Genomic DNA, 19,366 nt, shown 5'->3' with positions numbered 1-19,366 from the left:
CATAAAAACTAAACGGGAATGAAGTAAACCAAACACTAAAGCAGGAATGTTTTGGTCTGCTTGAATTCTGTTTTTATAAACAGTTTTTTAAATTTTAGAATAAAAAAAAATCTATTTAATAAGGCTTGTTTTGTAAAAATAATTCTAAAAGTTTTTTAGTTTTTAGAATTAAATTTAAAAAATATATATGAGTTATTTTTGTTTTGTGTTTTGACCTTTAACTTTCAAAATAAAAAAAATACACAAAACAAATATTTCATTAATTATTTTACAAAACAATTTTAACTTTTAAGAACAAAAAATACAGAATACAATCCAACAAACCCTTACTTCCTTTGCACTCTCATTTGTTTTCCTATTCTGATTCTATAATCCATGTACCAAATGTACCACACTGCTGAACTAGATAATTATTCTGTTTTGATGTGTAAATAAATATCTTGGCATTTTGACCCCTTTCAAATTTTTGCTTGTCTAGTCCTCGGAGTAATTTGTAGAAATGTATTGGGTTCAGAACTTCATGTTTGCATTAAAAAAAATGACTCATTAATCATTTTATTAGAAATGAAAGTATGTATCAAGTCATTGCTGACAAACTAATTTAGGAAACAACCACCATTGATATGTAATTAATGTCAATATTCAAGTCACAAGTGGCCTTTCTTTTCTCCTCTTCTTGGATTTCAAACTAATGAAATGATTTGCGTTAGCACTAATTTGCAATTAGAAAAGCAAGGGATTAGATATATATGGTGACCTTGGAATGATTTTACACCATAAACTTAAAATGGAACTCGTAAAGTCGGTTAGGTTGATATTTGATTGGCAACTAAGTCATGAAATATCTTTGAAAAGAAGCAGGAAGTGAAGTGAATGGCATTTGTCATTATTGAAAGCACAAGCAACAGATAGGTAGCTTCACTTCAAGACATCCAATATGTCAAAAATTAATAAGATAGATCAAATAGATTTGACATGTCTAACCTTTAACTAGTTTGTCAGAGATAGTGATTAGGTTTTAACACAACTGTGTAATCAACACTCGAACTTGAGATCATTGAGCTAGAACAATTCTACCGGTTGACCTATATATTTGGTGGTAGATATATAGTAGCGCTAATTACTAATAAAAATGGTGATGAGGCTAATAACTGCCTTCAAGTTCAATGTGTCTTCAATTCCTAACCTGAAGTCTGAAAATACAAGGTTAGCTCAGCTCCCTCCGTTTCAGAGGCATTTTAATTTCAGGTCAGATATAAGTATAAATTTGAAATTACCAATGCACAGTAGGTGATCTTCACATTTATTTAATGGCGAAGTCACGTTAGGGTAGGGTGGGATCTTGGCCCGGACTAATTTTTAGAAATTAATCACGTTTTAAACGTGACTAAATTACTATAGCTAATTTGCAAGTTAATTTTTAAAAATTAACCACGTTTTAGACGTGGCTAAACAACCATAACTAGGTTTGGCATGGTCTAAATTCTTTTTGCACTGACTAGGTTGCTATTCTGACTCCGCCATTGCATTTATTGGTTTATTTCATAGGAGAACTTTCAGCTCCCTCTATTTCAAGGCACGAGAAGCACCATGCATGGCCTTGTATGTGAGAAATAAGACTCATCTTGAGGGATCTGTTGCTAAAATTTACACTGCACAATATTTTTTTTTTTTTAAGGTGTTTACACGGAGTTGAGACCCGATTGAAAAAATTTAGAAGAAATTATGTAGGAGATCTAGATGGACTTAATAAATTAAGTTGAAATATTATTTTCCAAGTTGGCAAACCTACGCTACTCGGACTAACCAAGTTACTATATAATAAAAAGATTTAATATTTTTATTTTATAATAAATAACTTTATCTCCTATACATATATAAAATTATGTGGAGTCTATTTTTTTCTCTCTTTCTTCTCTTTATATAGCTCCTACATGGACTCCATATATTATTATGTATATATAGGAGATAATTTTATTTTTTACAAATATGAGAAAAATTAACCTTTATGGTAAGATTAAAACTTTCATCATTTGTAGGGTACGTTATCTGAAAAGAGTTAGAAAAAAATACAAAATCTTTGTAAATACATATAATTTCATTAGTCCAACTAGCTCTTTGTGGTTCTAACTGAGAACTAGGTCCCTAATTAACTCCAACATTTGCATTAATGGTGAAAAGTGAAAAAAACCCTTGCCAAGTCTTTATTTTTTGGTTGATTCCCACGAGCTATGTCAACTTTAGACCATCAACAATTCTCATGTAGTCAGGGACAATAATGCTCCAGAACAAATGAATAAGGAGAAACCAACCATCTGAGACTTCAAATACTGAGCTTAATTTTTCCTTATATTGGAACAGATTAAGTTGTCTAACGTACTCTGACTTGAATAGAATAAGATTACTTTCATGATCTCACATAAAATGGCTCAAAAACTCTTTTTTCTTTCAGTGATGACATAGATGTTACCATGACCATATCTCGATGAGATGCAAAAAAGTGAGGGAGGAGGGTCCATCTCAAATTTTTACCTGAGGGGAAGGGACAAAGTTTGGACCACCAGGCTAATTGATTAGTCAGAGTCATGAGGCACAAGATGGAATTGCTAAGAAGGACATCGAAGTGTGGCACCTAAATTATGGATATCTTTTGAGATTTTGTGTCACCGATGGGAAAGGAACTAGAGAAAAACCCCCACCAGAAGAGATAGATGGACTTATCAAGACAATACACGATGTGGGCTTTGGTTCTTAGACAAAGCCAAGAAAAGAAAAGAAAAATTTAAGGTGAAGATGTTTTCCAAGCTTTTTTTTTTTTTTGTCCCCTCCTTTTATTACTTTTTTAATTTAATTTTATTTCTTTTTGAGATCATACTTTAAACCTCTCTTGGGTCTACAAAAAGAGCTCTTGTTGGTGGGGTTTTGGTTAATTCATGGAACGTGTTTGTCCCTTCATTTTTCAATGCCTTTATGCACCACAAGTCCTCAGGGCATGAGAGCAATTTCCAATGTGGGATATGATGATTGAGCTCATCTCTTCCTCCAACTTCAGTCACAATGATCTTGCAATTCTCATCCTTAGACTCAGCAGCCATGTTATGCACAAACTGACACAAGGCCCTCACTAGCTTCCCAGAGAATGGACCTTCATGGTACACCCCATACATGAAGTAGAACCCAAATGGGTTGAAGAAATCAGGTAAAGTAGGCAATTTCAAGCATGGGAATATTTTATCAATCAAGCACCAACTCTTTGTGTATAACAAGCAAGAAATAGGTGCTTTCCCTAGCCTTAGCTTGAATATTTCCCCACTGTTCCATACACTAAGCATAGCCCAATTACTTGGGACTTGTCCATGTGACCCAAAATCACCCCAACCAATATCTCCTTTGAAATAGGCCACCCATGTCCCCAAACTTAGCTTGTTCCTAAGTATATTATCTATGTCATTGGGGAAGAACTCAGTGGAGCCCATGAATCTTCTATACAAGAATTCAGCCTGTTCAATCTTCAGCCTAACTATCTCAATGTTGGATGGGATTTGAAAGGAATGATGGTTCACAGGTTTTACAAGAATAGCTGGAGTCCTAAACTTGGTGTAGCCAAACTTGTTCATGAAGAGACTAACAGAGGCATGGTTGTCTTTCTCTGTAGCCATATATGCATAGTCCACATCTTTGGAAATGAACCATTCTTCTAACCTTCGAACTAGGCTGAATCCAATCCCTTGTCTTCGATGATTGGGAGATACCCTTAAGCCAAGGACATACCCCACCTTTGCCAAATCCTTTGGAGGATGACCATGAACTGTGACCACTTTTATAGAGCCTTGAATGACACCAACCAATTCATTGTCCAACTCTGCTACCTAACATCAAATTGAACAGTTAGTGGAGGACATGATGATCAAAGAAGAAGAAGAAGATTAAGACTATGATCCATTAAAAGAAAATAAAAGGGAAACCATGAAGTTATTAATAGTGGCATATAAGTATATAGTATACCAGCATGGTGTACATGGGACTGTTTCGAATCCTACAAATGGGGTCACCCATAGTGTCTGTGAAGAGAAACACGCTTTCTGCTGGCCCTACCTCGCATCTTCTCTCAAGATCTTCCACTTGAGCTCTATCATATTGTTCCTCATAGCTTCGGGTTCTGAACTCTTTCAATTCCATACTCAAGAAGGTGATATAGTGAAGGAACTTGAAGGTGTTTGATATATGCCTGAACGAAATAAAAGTGTAAAAGGAAGCCCAAAACAGTTACAAATAGCAAGACAATGCAACCAACGAGAAGTAAAGTATTACAAGTACTACAAGAATGGTTTCCATACACTTCATTATATATGATAATGATTTATATGCAGGGAATAGAAAAATAAAATAAAAAATAAAACAAAAAAGGTGGTGGGGAGAGAGAGAGAGAGGGGGGGGGGGGGGGAGAGAGAGATTGGAACATGGGAGAATGTTCTTTATCAGAATCATCAATAGCCTAGGCTTCAATAATAATAATAATAGACAAAAGTTAGGTTAATAATAGTATGTGTTTTTTGTCTCTAGCTTTTTGGTGCCCACTCTTCGTGTATAGGTTAAAGGTAATGTTATTCTTATGTTCAAATTCCTAAATTAACTCTTATTTTTATTACTTATTTTCTTTTTTCTTTTTTTGTCAATAATTCACTATCCATTATATAAGTTATGTTAGACTCCTAGCTATAAACATATATACACATTTATATCTCTATATAAGTATGTACCTTTCTGTGCGTGATTTTTGTGTGTATCCACGTTAGTTGAACCTCAGGCTCACGCACGCCACGGTACATGCCTATGGATTTGTGTTGTTATAATGTTGTCATACGCTGATTCGTAAGTCAACTGATTATTAATCTATGCACTTAATTAATTAATATAACTTCTTAAATTATAATCGTTGGACGGACGGAAATTAATGACTAAGATGATGTACTCTGAAGTCAAATGATCTCTCATATATATATATATATATATATATATATATATATATATATATATATATATATATATATATATATAGAGAGATCATTTGATTCCAAAGTAAATCTTACTCACCATCCTAGTCATTGATTTTCGTCCATCTAACGATTATAGTTTAAGAAGTTATATTATATATATATATAAGGTAGGATCCTTTGACACCAGTGTCAAATTTAAAATTTGACACCTCATCTGATAGTCGTTAGATCAAAAAAGATCAACGACTCTGATTTGTAAGTATGTGACACCATTGATCTTTTTTGATCTAGTGAGATGTCAAATTTTAAATTTGACACCGGTGTCAAAGGATTCTACCTCATATATATATATATATATATATATATATATATATATATATATATATATATATATATATATATGGGGAAGAATCCGTTTATAAATTTTTTTTATAAATTTTTACAAATTACACTATGTACTCCCTGGGAGAAGATAGTGTAACCTAGTGTTCTTCCAGAAGAACATAGTGTAGTTTGTAAGAGTTTGTAAATATAATCATCCCTTATATATATATATATATATAATACAATGACAAATATATATCGTTGATTGTGAGTCATTGAACTTCAAATACTATAAAGTGCCCCATTGCAAATTTGCCATCCTACATTTAAACCGTACAAGTCGGCAGGTTATTAAATATCTTCTATAAATGAGAATCTAATCATTATTTAACCATTTTTAACAATTAAGACCTGTTCCTGAATCGATCAAAACCTGATTAAAAATGTTAGATCGCACATTGGAGGGTACTGGGTACGTGTACACCTATAAAGAGGTGTGTTAGCTAAAGAAACATAATTAAGTTCAATGATTAATTAATCACACGGGATTAATTTAATGGGATGGGGTGTTATTAGTTTAATGAGGGAGGATATTTTGACTACCAAAAGTTTCCACTACCACCTTACTACCTATCTAATCACTATTGGATTAACATTTTCTCTCTCTTTAAAAACTTTTTAACATTCTCTCTTTTTGATCCAATGGTGATTTGATAGGTAGTAAGGTGATAGTAGACACTTTTGGTAGTTAAAATATCCCCCTCTAATTTAATTAGGCTTGGCTTTAGTTAGCCTTTTGGGATTGGGGAATGTCCTTATCGGATTAAAAATACAACACTCGAGGCTTTTCCAAATTGCAGTGTATTTTAATAGGGATATGTTTCTGTCTATGTTGTGTGGCCTTGGATGGCCCCTTTTGTCTTTAGACATTAGATTCGAAAGTGAAAGTTAAACCCCACTAAACCCATGCTTTGCTTTAGGCTAATTATGAATTTTAAAATTATTGGCAAGTTTGTCTTAAATTCCAAATGAAGGGCGTGACTGTCACCACGGACCTAGAGTCACTACTCACTATATATGTCGGGGTCATAGTTATAGGTGTAAATGAGTTAAATGATACATCAGAACTTATGGTTCAATTTATATTAAATTAGATTTGACATATTATATTTAGTAAAATAGAACATGCTCAAATTTTTAATTTTTTTTTTTAAAAAAAAGTTATATGTTTTTTTTTTTTATAAGGCCATGTCTATAAGTTTACAAGCTTATAAGTTGACTTATATTATATTTATTAATTTTAAATAAAATAATTATTTTAATAATTTTAAATAATAAAATCATATTATTTTAATTATTTTATTTTAATTATTTTAATAAACTGTCTAAAAAATCTATGCTAAATTTTTTATTTTTTAAATATAAACTAAATTAGATTATTCTTTAAATCTATACAAAGCTATTTAAATCAAAGTCGTACTCGGCCCAACCAATTTACTCCGCCGAATATCAAAAGAGTATTTGTCAAATTGGCATAAAGTTGAAGTGTTTAGAAAGTGAAAACGGAAAAGGATAATGTTCAAAAAGTTAAAGATCCGCATCTGATAAAAAAATATAATTATTTTACTTTCAGAAAAAATATTTACCATTGAATGTGAGGTTTTTTTTTTTCGCGTGATAGTGTGGGTAAACACTGTGTGTAATGATTAATTGGCCAAATACTGTGCTATTTTTTCTGACATGTTCTTTCAGCTTCACACTGATCCTCTAGCTCCTGAAAGAGGTGGGGTTTTTTTTTTTTCCTTCATATATATGATCTATAAATTATGGGTTTTATATATGTCATGTGTCATGTTATTTTCACAAAAAAAGATGGTCCCACTTTATTTTTATTTTTTCTTTCTTTCTTTTTGAGTGAGACCCACATCAAATATAATAGAGTAACATGACACTAAGGGCCTGTTTGGAGCACCTGATAAAAAAGATAAGATAGGATAACTTATCATATCATACTTTTATCTCTTGTTTGGTGGGTCAATAGGATATGATTAGTTTATCCTATTATCTCATTTTATCCTATTCAATACATGATTTGTTATCCTATGGGGGGTGCTAAATTATGATTCAACAGGATAGGCTACCAATATTGCATACACAATATATTCCCACATTACCCAACAGGATATGAATTGTACTTGAGGTCGTTTTTTCTCTAAAACTGGTTGGGATCGACGTGTAAACGCATAAGATTAGTGAAAATAAACGTTTCCACTATTGAAGCGATTCAAGTGGAAAAAAACCCAAATTTATGGCGGCTTAGATTTGGGAGAAAAAAAGCATAAAAAAATTTAAAAATTAGTTTTTGATAAATTATATGACATTATATTTAAATAAAGTATTTTAGTCTATTTGTATCATATCTTGATGATATCTGGTTCGCCTCAAATACATAATAGGATAACATAATCTTATCAGATTACTAATCAGGTACTCATCAAACACAGGACATGATATCGGCTTCTCAGCCCCATATCATATCCTACCCGTATCCAACTCTCTTATCCTATATATCATGTCCACCAAATGAGCCATAAAAGTTTCCTACAATATAACATATATAAAACCCATAATTTATATATTAAAATCAGGTTGGAAAGATAAGAATGTACCGGAGTTCATGTGTTTAATTTTCAATGTTCATTTCAAATTGTTTTATAACGTGTTTCTTTTTTAGTTATGTGGAATGAAGTTTATCCACCTCTAGGTAAAATTATATTATAAATAAAGAGTATGTCTCACAATTATATTTCTTGAAATCCTAATCGCTTTAGTGTATCCACATGCACACACATACCCTTTTATTTGTGTATAATGATCTTTCACTCCACATGCGATTGTTTTTCATTAACACCACTAACTTACATATTCAACAGAAACCTTGATCATACCGGATCAAACACAATCTAAAAAATAAATAAATAAAAATCACTTTTTATCTTTTTTAATAATAACTATAATAAATTGGAGTTTGAAAATTTTCAATAGCTTTGTAATCTAAAGACACTTCCCTCCCACACTCATTAGGTTCCACTGGTCTTGGGATAACTATCGTTTAGTATTCGAATCAGATTAATTAGATTATCAATAAATCTGTAATATATAAATATATATATTAAAAGTAGTATAGGCTAGTGTCCCACATCATGTATTTCAGGTTATATGTACCCATTAATTCTGTATATAACATAAACTCCGTCGTGTTATTATACACATGAATTTATTTCAATGTTCCTTTCGTTTCTTGTTACTCCACATGATATATAGAGCCTAATGAGAGGAACTTTGATTCACTTATTTTCTCCAGTCAACCCACTGTTCATCGCCTTTTTGATTTTTTTTCTTCGGATACTGTCTCTTTGTCAATTTCCGTATGTCTCTTTTGTTCTTGGGTTATCTCTACATTGTTGTCGGTCGTTTTTCCTCGCGAACCGCCATCGAAAACATGTTAACCATTGCTCCTCCGTCATTGACCACCACCGTTCGATGGTTTTTTTCGGCGAATCACCTACCGTTGTGCTCGTCTCGACAGCGCGGTTCTCTTTATGTAGGTCGCATTCCCATTCGATCACACGCACCCTCACGCGCACGTGAAAGTTTCGCCTCTCCCTTTGGTTGGCCGGCACATGGCATCTCCTTTTCAGCAGTGACTGATAGGGTTTTTCTCCCCTCTCCGAGATTATTTTGGATCTGGTCTTGTTTTGGTGTTTCGACTTCATTATTGGTGAGCACATATCCCACTCATTTCGGTTAGTTTTGTGATCTATTGTTTCTGATTTTTGGGTCTCTTTTGGTGATTATGCATTCTACTTCTATCTCTTTTGAGTCTCCAACTGGACGTGGACGTAAACCCTTTAAGGGTCGGTTACTTTGCAATCATTGTCATCGAACCAATCATGCTATTGACTGCACTTGGAAGCTCCATGGCAAGCCACCTCAGACTGCTCATGTTTCTTATGCTCCTTCTATTGCTTCTGATCCAAGGTTGCCTTCTGCACTACAACCTCCTGCATCTCTTCTTAATGAATTTGTGATTTGGTGGTCTGAGAAGCAAGCATTTGATTCTACTACCTCCATTGCTCCATATCGTAATTATTTTGCTAGTTATAATCCCTAGGCCCTTGGACTCTTGATTCTGGCCGATCACATTTTTGGTAATAAGTCTTTATTCACCTCTCTTTATACTACTGGTTTATTTTCTACTATTATTTTGGCCAATGGGTCTTTGTTCCAATCCCGTGGGATCGATACGATTCTTCTCTTCCCCATTTTCTCTCTGGATCATGTTCTCTATGTTCCTAATTGCCCTTTTAACTTACTTTCATTTAGCTATTTGACCAAATCCCTTGATTGTGTGATTTCTTTTACGAAAACTTATGTCATTTTGCAGGATCAGAGTTTGGGGAAGGTGATTACAAGAGGATGTGAGCGTCACGATCTTTATCAAAATTTCCCTTCTTCCTCAGCTTGCTTTACTGTGGACTCTCCCCCTATTATCCATACTCATTTGGGTCATCTAAGTCTTGTCAAGCTTCAAAAAATGGTACCTCATTTATCATCTATTTTTAATTTACATGGTGAGTTATATCAGTTTGGGAAACATACTCGTAGCACGTTCACGAGTCATGTTAGTCGTCGAGCTTTGTATCCTTTTTCTTTGGTCCATTATGATATTTTGGGGCCAATTCGTCATCCTTATTCTTTGGGGTTTAAGTATTTTGCAACATTTATTGGTAATTATTCCAGATATACTTGGTTATTTTTAATGAAAAATTATTTTGATTTATTCTCTATTTTTTAGTTATTCTATAATAAAATCAAAACTCAGTTTGGTATTTATATTCGTATTTTTCACAGTGATAATGCCTGTGAGTATTTATCTCATCAATTTCAACAATTTTTTCTTCTCATGGCATTCTTCATCAAGCATCTTGTCCTCATACACCTCAACAAAATGGTGTAGTCGAGCGCGAAACTGTCACCTTATTGAGACTACTCGTGTATTGTTAATTGATGGCAATGTTCCCTATAAGTTTGGGGTTGATGTTGTTCTCACTGCATGCTATCTTGTTAATCGCATTGCCTCTTCTGTTCTTTATCACGAGGTACCTCACTCTATTTTGTTCTTTCATAGACCTTTATATCCTTTGACCCCACATTTCTTTGGTTCTACGTGTTTTGTTCATCATCTCGGTTTCGGCTTGGATAAACTAGCTCCCAAGTCTCATAAATATGTTTTTCTAGGTTATCCTCGATCTCAAAAGGGTTACCGTTATTACTCTTTGTCTCTACGTTGATACTTTATCTCGACAGATGTTTCCTTCTTCAGATCAGTCATTTTTATAGCTCTACTACTGCTCCTATAGACTCTAGTTATATTCAGTCATCTTTCTCTGTCGCCCCTTTTGAATACCTTTCGCCTTTGCCAGTCCCTATGTCTGACTCTCCTTCAGTCACATCTTCTCTTGATGAGTTGCATCATGTTTCCTCACTTTCGATTTCTCCAGATGTTTCTAGGGGCTCATATCCGATTACATCTCCTCCCTCGGCTTTGGTCCCACCTTCGACTATTGACTTTCCCATTGCTTTCCATAATGGTACCATTGATACCAGCCCCTCAACCAAGTATTCAGTTAATACTAGTTACTATCGTCTTTCTCCAATATATTTTGCATGTCTTTTTTCTTTATCTTCTGTGTCTATTCCTAAGACTATAGGTGAAACACTTTCACATTCTGGATGGAGACAGACTATGTTTGATGAAATGAGTGCTCTTCAACAAAATGGCACCTGGGATCTAGTCCATCTTCCATACGGGAAATCTGTTGTTGGTTGCGGCTGATTTATGCTGTTAAGGTTGGTCCCAGTGGTAAAGTGGATTGTTTTAAAGCCCGCGTAGTGGCACAGGGTTTCACTCAGGTGTTTGGACTGGATTACGGTGACATTTTTCCCCTGTGGCGAAGATGTCTTCTGTTCGCCTCTTTATTGTCATGGTTGCTATCTGTCATTGGCCTCTTTATCAACTTGATATTAAGAATGTTTTTCTACATGATGATCTTGCGGAGGAAGTTTATGTGGAGCAACCTCCTGGGCTTGTTGCTCAGGGGGAGTCATGACTTGTTTGCCATCTCCATAAATCTCTATATGATCTCAAGCAATCTCCACGAGCTTGGTTTGACATATTTAGTAGTGTTGTTCAAAAATTTGGTATGACTCAGAGTGAAGCTTATCATTCTCTCTTTTATCGTCATTCAACTTCAAGTCTATCTACTTGATGGTGTATGTTGATGATATTGTCATCACAAGTAGTGATAATCATGAGATTACTCAGTTAAAGTAACATTTATGTCATTATTTCCAGACGAAGAATCTTGGGAAACTTCGATATTTCTTGGGAATCGAGGTGGCCCAATCTAAAGATGGAATTGTGACATCTCAAAAGAAATTTGCTCTAGATAATCTTGAAGAGATTGCTTTGTTAAATTCTAAGTCTGTTGATATCCATATGGATTCAAGTGTTAAGCTTCTAACCAATCAGGGGAGCCCTTTTCAGATCCCGAAAGGTATAGAAGATTGGTTGAAAAACTAAACTACCTCACAGTTAGTCGACCTGACATTTCATTTACAGCTAGTGTGGTAAGTCAGTTCTTAATTCTCCATGTCAAGAACACTGAAAGGTTATCATTCGTATTTTCAAGTATATCAAGGCATCTTCAGGAAAAGGCCTTGAATGTGAAGATAAATGTCATATTAAAGTTGTTAGATACTCTGATGTTGATTGGGCCGGTTGTCCTACTGATAGGAGATCTACTACTTGATATTGTGTTTTCGTTGGAGGTAACTTGATTTCCTGAAAAAGTACGAAGTAGAATGTAGTTGTCAGTTCAAATGCAAAAGCAGAGTATCGCTCCATGGCTACTACTATTTGCGAGCTCATTTGACTTAAGCAACTTCTTAAAGAGTTCAAGTTTGGAGACACTGGACCATTAACTCTCTTTTGTGATAACTATGCAGTAGTGTATATTTCTTCCAATCCAGTGTTTCATGAAAGAACCAAGCATATAGAGATAGATTGTTACTTTGTTCGAGAGGTCATTGCTGGTGAAATTATGACTAATTTTGTATCCTCTAATGATCAATTAGTAGATATATTTACGAAGTCTTTGAGATCTTCAAATAGAGCATATATGCAACAAACTTGGTGCTTATGATTTATACACTCTAGCTTGAGGGAGAGTGTTATATATATACATGTAGTAGAAGTAATATAGGCTAAGTCTCACATCGTATATTTATATTGTATGTACCCAGTAATTCTATATATAACATAACCTCAATTGTGCTATTATATACACAAATTTCCAATGTTTGTTTTATCTCTTTTTACTCCACAAAATCAACAAAATGAAATACGAAAAAAAATTCTCCCAACTTAAAAAAGAAAAAGAAAAAACAAAAGACCTGGCACGGTTCAGTAGTTCAATATTGCAAGTGAAAATATCAATTGCCAAGAAAGTTTGTGAGTTTTTTTTTTTAACCACAAAAAAAGGTTTGTGGGATTTTTCTACAGCAATAATGAGTAAATTTGGATTATTTATGGATTGGCTTGTTTCATCAAAATATTAAAACACATACTAAAAACAACGTTCCACCGGGTAGATATTCTTCTGTACACTCAATTGCTCCAGAAGAAATTTACGCAATTTCATTATTCCTTCTGCCTAGGGTGCTAAAAGAATCAGAGGCCTTTCAGGTGCTTTTGGCTCAGCTCGTGAAGGCCTAAGCTTACATGTCTAAAATTGATTATTGGCACAAGGCTTAACTTGTATAAAAGCTCATTTAATAGAAAAGTCTCAGGCTCCAATTCAAAAGCTCGGCCTTAGAGCCTCTTAGGCCGACCTAGTATATTATCTTTTATTTTTATTTTATATTTTGTATACTACTTGTAATAGCCTTCTCTTTCTCCTCAATCTATTTCATCCAATTTTATTGGTTAAATAGAGTTTTTGAATGATTTTGTTTTATATTATGCTGTTTGAATATACCTTGAATTTATGAATATTTATGGAATTACTAGTGTTATTGATTATATATTCTGTTTGGATAAATTTTTATTGTCTTATTTTTTTAAAACAGACTAACAGGCTACACCAGGCTTTTTATTTTTTATAAATAAGACAGGTCGCAGGGCAATAATTATATCTATGACAGATAACAGGCTTAGTCAGACTAACCTATTTAAATACAGACTTAACCTTTTAAGAATAAAGCTCGGCTCGGCTCGACAACACCCCTACTTCTGCGAGTGACCTCGTAGTCTCCTAGCCACATCTTTTTGACATTGGTTTGTAGGTGAGGGCATATATTGCTACCGAACCTTTACCGACTCGGCGTAGCACTAAAAAGGGGAGTACCAATAAAAAGCTGGACAATAGTACCTTCGTACAGTTAAACTCTTAAAACTTGGGCTCATAATTATAGGTAAACAAATAATAAAAAGCAAGTAAATGTGGAAACTAGTTTATAGATATTATTTTGGCATTATTAATGTGTATTATAAAAGAATACAACTCTCTTAATTTTTTTCTGTTAAATTAAAATTCATTTTCTATTAAGTTTTTATCTAGTCTATAATTTTGGTCTAGTAGTTTTAATCATTTTATATATGATTCAAAAACTAAATTGATAACAAAATTTAAAATGACATTAATTTTTTAAAATTAGTTATTTGTTTATTTTTTTTAATTTTAACATTTTTCATCTTTAAAACTACATTTTAAAGATTTTATCTAAATTAATTTTTATTTATATATCTCCCTTCTACCAAATAAACATATATAAAGTTATTTTTCTAGTTAATTACCAATTGGTATCCACGGTCCTTCAATTAATCTGGTTTCGTGTTTGTGTCTTTTCATACTCCTCAAAAATCGGGTCTCTCACTATTCCAACTCACTACTCTTTAAGTAAGTAAAACCCTAAAATCTAATCGAATTGTGACTAGACCAACAACTTTTGCGTTAACATATACAGTTATTTTTAATAAATATTATGTTCATCTATACAAATTATGCAAATCAATCTTACAAAAAAGATTATTGGTTCATGTTGATCTAATGAGATTTAATTTTATTTTTTTTGAGAAAATATCCTTTTTGGTCCTTAGTAAATTACGATACTCGTTTTAGTCCCTAACAAATAAAAAGGCTATTGTGGTCCCTAAGAAATTCAAAATACATCCATTTTAGTCATTTTGAAGAACTAATGTGGATCTTTTTTGAATTTGTGAGGGACCATGTTTTCAATTAAATGAGTCCATTTTGAATTTTTTAGTAACCACGAATAACTTTTTTATTTGCTAAGGACTAAAATGAGTATCGTAAAATTTGATAAGAACCAAAAATGATATTTTTTTTTTTTTTTTTTTCACTCATGATACCTATGTCACTGCTTGCTTGCAGCTGAAAAAGGAGATGGTTAAAGCTCATGCACAGACTTAACGGACGAGTCAGATAACTTGTTAGAGGGCCTACAACCTGATTTGACTTGATTTGATTCGTTTTAAAAATAGAAAAAAATTACACTTATGTTACATGTTATGTGATAAACTTTTTTCTTATACATTTTTTGATAACTGTGTCATTTTTTTTTTTTCTTTTTTTTTCAGGTGGTGGAGCTCACAAATTTATCTCTATAATATGAGATAACTTATTTCCTTTAAGATGAGATTAATAAAACCTTTAAAAATAATACATAGTTGAACTCTTTAAAATACCTCTTTAAAAATTAGACCACAAATCTATTTTAAAAGGCCCACCTTTGAGTCTTCAAATCCGACTTATATATTTTTAATAAATAATATTTGGCTTGAAAGCTTGGTGAAATAATATTCTACCCACAAGTCATTTTTGATAGCGTTATACCCACAAGCCATCTTTATATGCCACAACTCATTCAGAGTGCAACATTTCGATAATAAACAAAATAATCATAATCTATATTTTATAAAATATAATATGTCATTTTTTGAAGACTTATCAAATTTGATAAGTCACGTTAAATTTATAATTTCACTTATATAAAAGCAGTAGGTCAAACCCGAGACTTCAAATATTTTGCATATGGCTAATTTATTTATGTTTTTTTTTTTTTGGAGGTTAATTTATTTATGTTAAAACCTAGCTAGCTTGGCATGACAATAAAAGTGTGTGTGTAATTGATAATAACATGTATGAATAACTGTTTTTTCAATCACAAATCTGACGATTAAGCTAACAAAACCGTTGAACTGATGATTACAGGATTCAATTAATTTTTTTCTTCTTCTAATATCAATGATAATGATAGCACAAACTCTCACTCGAGGATTGTGGACAGACATCAATTAGAACCAACACCTGTATTAGACGGTGGCGGCTTTGCCTCAATACCTTTTTGCATAAAAAACAAAAGCTTAAGATACACATCAATCACAACCTTCATTAGCTCATAACAAAGCAATCAAATCACAATAGCCAAGGAGATATAATGCCTATCTGCACAATACGGTTCTGCACAACTCTGCAATCATTAATACAGTTCTTTTTTTTTTTTTTAATGTGAATTAGTAAATATAATATAACATGAGTAGACGATAGATAAATTAGGTTTTTTTTTAAACATAAATTTGGGTGTGATTTTGCAATATGTTGAGATGAACTTGATTTATTATTTTTCGAATTGCCTTGAACTTTTATAAAAATATAAGCTTGACTTGAACCAGAAAATTATATAAAAGTTATAAAAAATTCAAAAGCTTGCCTTTCGACCAAATATTTACATAAAAAGTTATATTATATGAAAGTCTTCAAATAAGTCAACAAACATATTTTTTTTAATTGGCATAAAATTTAATAAAATTATGATACTTTATTTAAATTTAATGATATTATTTTTTCATGATCAATACATTATACAGGAATTATAATTATAATTTATATATTTAAATAAAGAATGAATAGGCTAACCCGATAGGCTGTGAAAAGAAAATTAATTTTTATCTGTACACATAAATTTAAATTTTCAAAATCTTTCACTTTTAATATTAGTTTAATTTTTTGATCAATTGATTAGGATTTTGAAGTCATCTGTCTCCATTAACTATATGAGATAGTTGAGATACATATTTGGTTCCAAAGTTATTTAAGAAGCTAATAAAGTTCTTAATGATTACTTATTTTCTTAATTAAACTATTATTTAAATTGTACTTTAAAAATGAAGGTTAATAGGCAAGGAGTACAAGCACTTCAAATCTCATCACTAGAAAAGTGTGTGTGTGTTTTTCCCCCCTGCATCCTAGAAAAGTGAGAGTTACATGAAGGGAAGATATTTATTTTCTTCTGCGTAACGATAAAAAAAAAAGTTTATAAACTTAAGATAAGATTACCCAAACACTTCTCATAATGAATACTCGTATTCTCAAGATTTATTTCTCAATAAAACTACTCAGTATGCCATGTAACTTTATCCATGATTATACACATCTAACATATATAATATATAATAGTATAAGTAATAATAAGAATAACCCAAGTGTGGTGACTCAGTTGGTAGCATGGAGGGGCATAAGTACCGTAATCTTTACACTTACACCCGAACTCTGGATTAGTCTCATAGGCGGCTCAAAGAGTCGAACTCGTGGGAATACCGGGGGTCCTGATTCGCCTCAAAGAGATAATTAGAATCAGTTTCCAAAAAAAAAAATTAATAATAAGAATAATAAATTTTATTCCAAATCTAAATCATTAATTTTTATAAATTTAACGGTTATGATTTATTGGGTCACACTCATTAATTAATTATTAATTTAAAAAAAAATCATTAGATACAAAAAAATCAACAGTTAAAATTTGATATAAAATTTATTATTTTTATATCGGTGTGAGTTGATCTTATCCCAAATAAAATTATTAATCTTTGCAATTTTATAAAATTATGATATATATAACTCTATATCCGCGGGATGATCAGCCAATTATATAACTCTATAGAGGTAGGATATTCTTATATCGGTGTAAGAGTTAGAAGTCTTACACCCAATCTTGACCATTGATCCACTTGTATCCAATGGCTCATAATACTAAAAAATTAGAGCCCTTAGATATAACTGGGATCATTGGACAAGATTGGGAGTGTAACTTACACTGGTGTAAAATGATCCTGACCCATATATATTCCTTAACAAATAAATTAATGATTATAAACAATATAATAAAAAAACATTAATCTTTTGTAATTATTATGCTAGCTTTATTCGAAGGTGTATGAATGCAAAACTCATCCACAAACTTTAACCATCATCATTTAGCCTTTTTATTTCCCCTTACTTTGTCTTTTTCTTCGTTTTTTTGGCTTTATATAGAGTTTACATACACTTAGCTTTAACCTTCTTTGTTCCTTCCAACTACCTTTCCTACTCTTCACTAATCATCAGAACCCCCATTATTAATGGAAAAGACACTTGGCATCAATATGTGCTCCGTTCCGCCAATGGGGAAGCACACACGAGTACATAAATGGGGTTGGGACCCACCACTGAAATGAATGAAATTTTTTGTAGTGGGAGGTTCCCTTAGGCTCATGATTGTATCTTCCACAACAAGTGTACCATCTGTCATCTTGTGTTTTTCTTTGCATGCATTATGTTGTCCTCCTCTTCATAGCCTTTTGGATGGACCCTTTTGGAGTTTGCATTTATAATGTGCCTATTGGTACTATTTCCCTTTCAGTGGGGAAGTGGGTCCCAGCCAATTCCTAGAGTTATTGTTTGTTTTTTGTTGGAGTTTTTTCTCATCTTCATTCAGTCTAGTTTCTTTTTCTCCAAGCTCAAACATTCTACTTCTAATCCAATCTCCACTTCTTCTTGCCCACCCTTTCCACCATATTCAGGCTTCATTCTCAACCAAACAAAAATGAGTACTATTGCTTGTTGTGGGTGTGGTGGTTTGGACTTATACGTTCCAGAGGACTTTATATTATATCCCCTATGGATTGTGTTTATCCACTTCTCTAAGACCTTGGCGCAGGGAATTGAATGATGTGATAAATTTAAAAAATTTAAATGATGTATATGATTATAACATATCCAAATAATAAAAAAATCAAAACTATAAATGCGCGTATTTTATTAAGTCATCACATAATTGAGAGAAAGCAGAAGTTTGGATATTATTTTTTCCTTTCTATCATCTATCGTTCGTAGCAACCTTTGCGATGAAAGCGCAAACGACACAAAATCAAAAACCCTATGTTGAATAGACTAAAGAAGGGACATAACAAAAAATTCCTAATTTTAAAAATCTGAGTCCACCCATCATAAAAATCAGAGTCGCACTAAAGTCTATTCTGCTATTCAATTAGGCCAATCTAACAAGATATCATCAGCCCAAAAACACAATATGATTACAATGAACTTAATTAAATCTTAATTCAATTAGAATATTATTAATTAAAATATTTTAAAATACTAAAACATAATTAATTAATAAAGAAAATATAATAAAAAATTCTAAGAATATATATATTATATATATATATATATATATATATATATATATATATATATATATATTGTGTTTTTTTCTTTCTCTCTCTCTAATATGAGTCACACTTTTTTCTGTTGTCGCTGCACCACTATTTTCTAGTGCAACAGACATATAAAAAGTGGATACCCCACCATTTTTTATTTTATTTTCAAAAAGCTAGGATCCACCGGCGTATCTTGATTTTATATGTATTGCTGCAAAAATTTTCTTCTGCAGCAACATCAGAAGTATAAAAGTCATATATATATATATATATATATATATATATATATATATATATATATTAAAAAAACTTACACCTTAATGTGGACCAAATTAGATTGTTATGGATGAGGCACCCTTCATACATACTTTTCTCGTAAGTTTATTTTGTCTTAGTGTTTTTCCTTTCTTCTTCTAATTAA

The 19,366-nt window shown here is 32.3% G+C and overlaps 1 protein-coding gene across 1 annotated transcript; it reads right to left on the bottom strand.

Annotated features, from left to right (window-relative positions):
* Window positions 1-2,095: 2,095 nt before the first annotated feature.
* On the bottom strand, window positions 2,096-4,281 carry LOC133309996 (probable N-acetyltransferase HLS1-like). Its single transcript, XM_061510879.1, has 2 exons — window positions 4,006-4,281; window positions 2,096-3,869 (listed from the first exon to the last, which is right to left on the bottom strand). The coding sequence occupies exons 1-2, from the start codon at window positions 4,177-4,179 to the stop codon at window positions 2,877-2,879; spliced, it is 1,167 nt and encodes a 388-aa protein (XP_061366863.1). The 5' UTR covers window positions 4,180-4,281; the 3' UTR covers window positions 2,096-2,876.
* Window positions 4,282-19,366: the final 15,085 nt, after the last annotated feature.

The sequence above is a fragment of the Gastrolobium bilobum genome, unplaced genomic scaffold, assembly GCF_033153095.1.
Source record: "Gastrolobium bilobum isolate Gb01-03AN ecotype WA unplaced genomic scaffold, APGP_CSIRO_Gbil_v1 utg383, whole genome shotgun sequence".
NCBI lineage: Eukaryota > Viridiplantae > Streptophyta > Magnoliopsida > Fabales > Fabaceae > Gastrolobium > Gastrolobium bilobum.
The sequence above is the reverse complement of the archived record's forward strand: the minus strand, read 5'-3'. Positions and strand labels throughout refer to the sequence as shown.

Bases quoted from the DNA above. Each gene is read 5' to 3' on its own strand.
- LOC133309996 (XM_061510879.1), bottom strand. From the start codon at position 4,179: ATGGAATTGAAAGAGTTCAGAACCCGAAGCTATGAGGAACAATATGAT. The intron at 3,870-4,005 runs GTATACTATATA...ATTTGATGTTAG, and splicing joins GTCCCATGTACACCATGCTG to GTAGCAGAGTTGGACAATGA.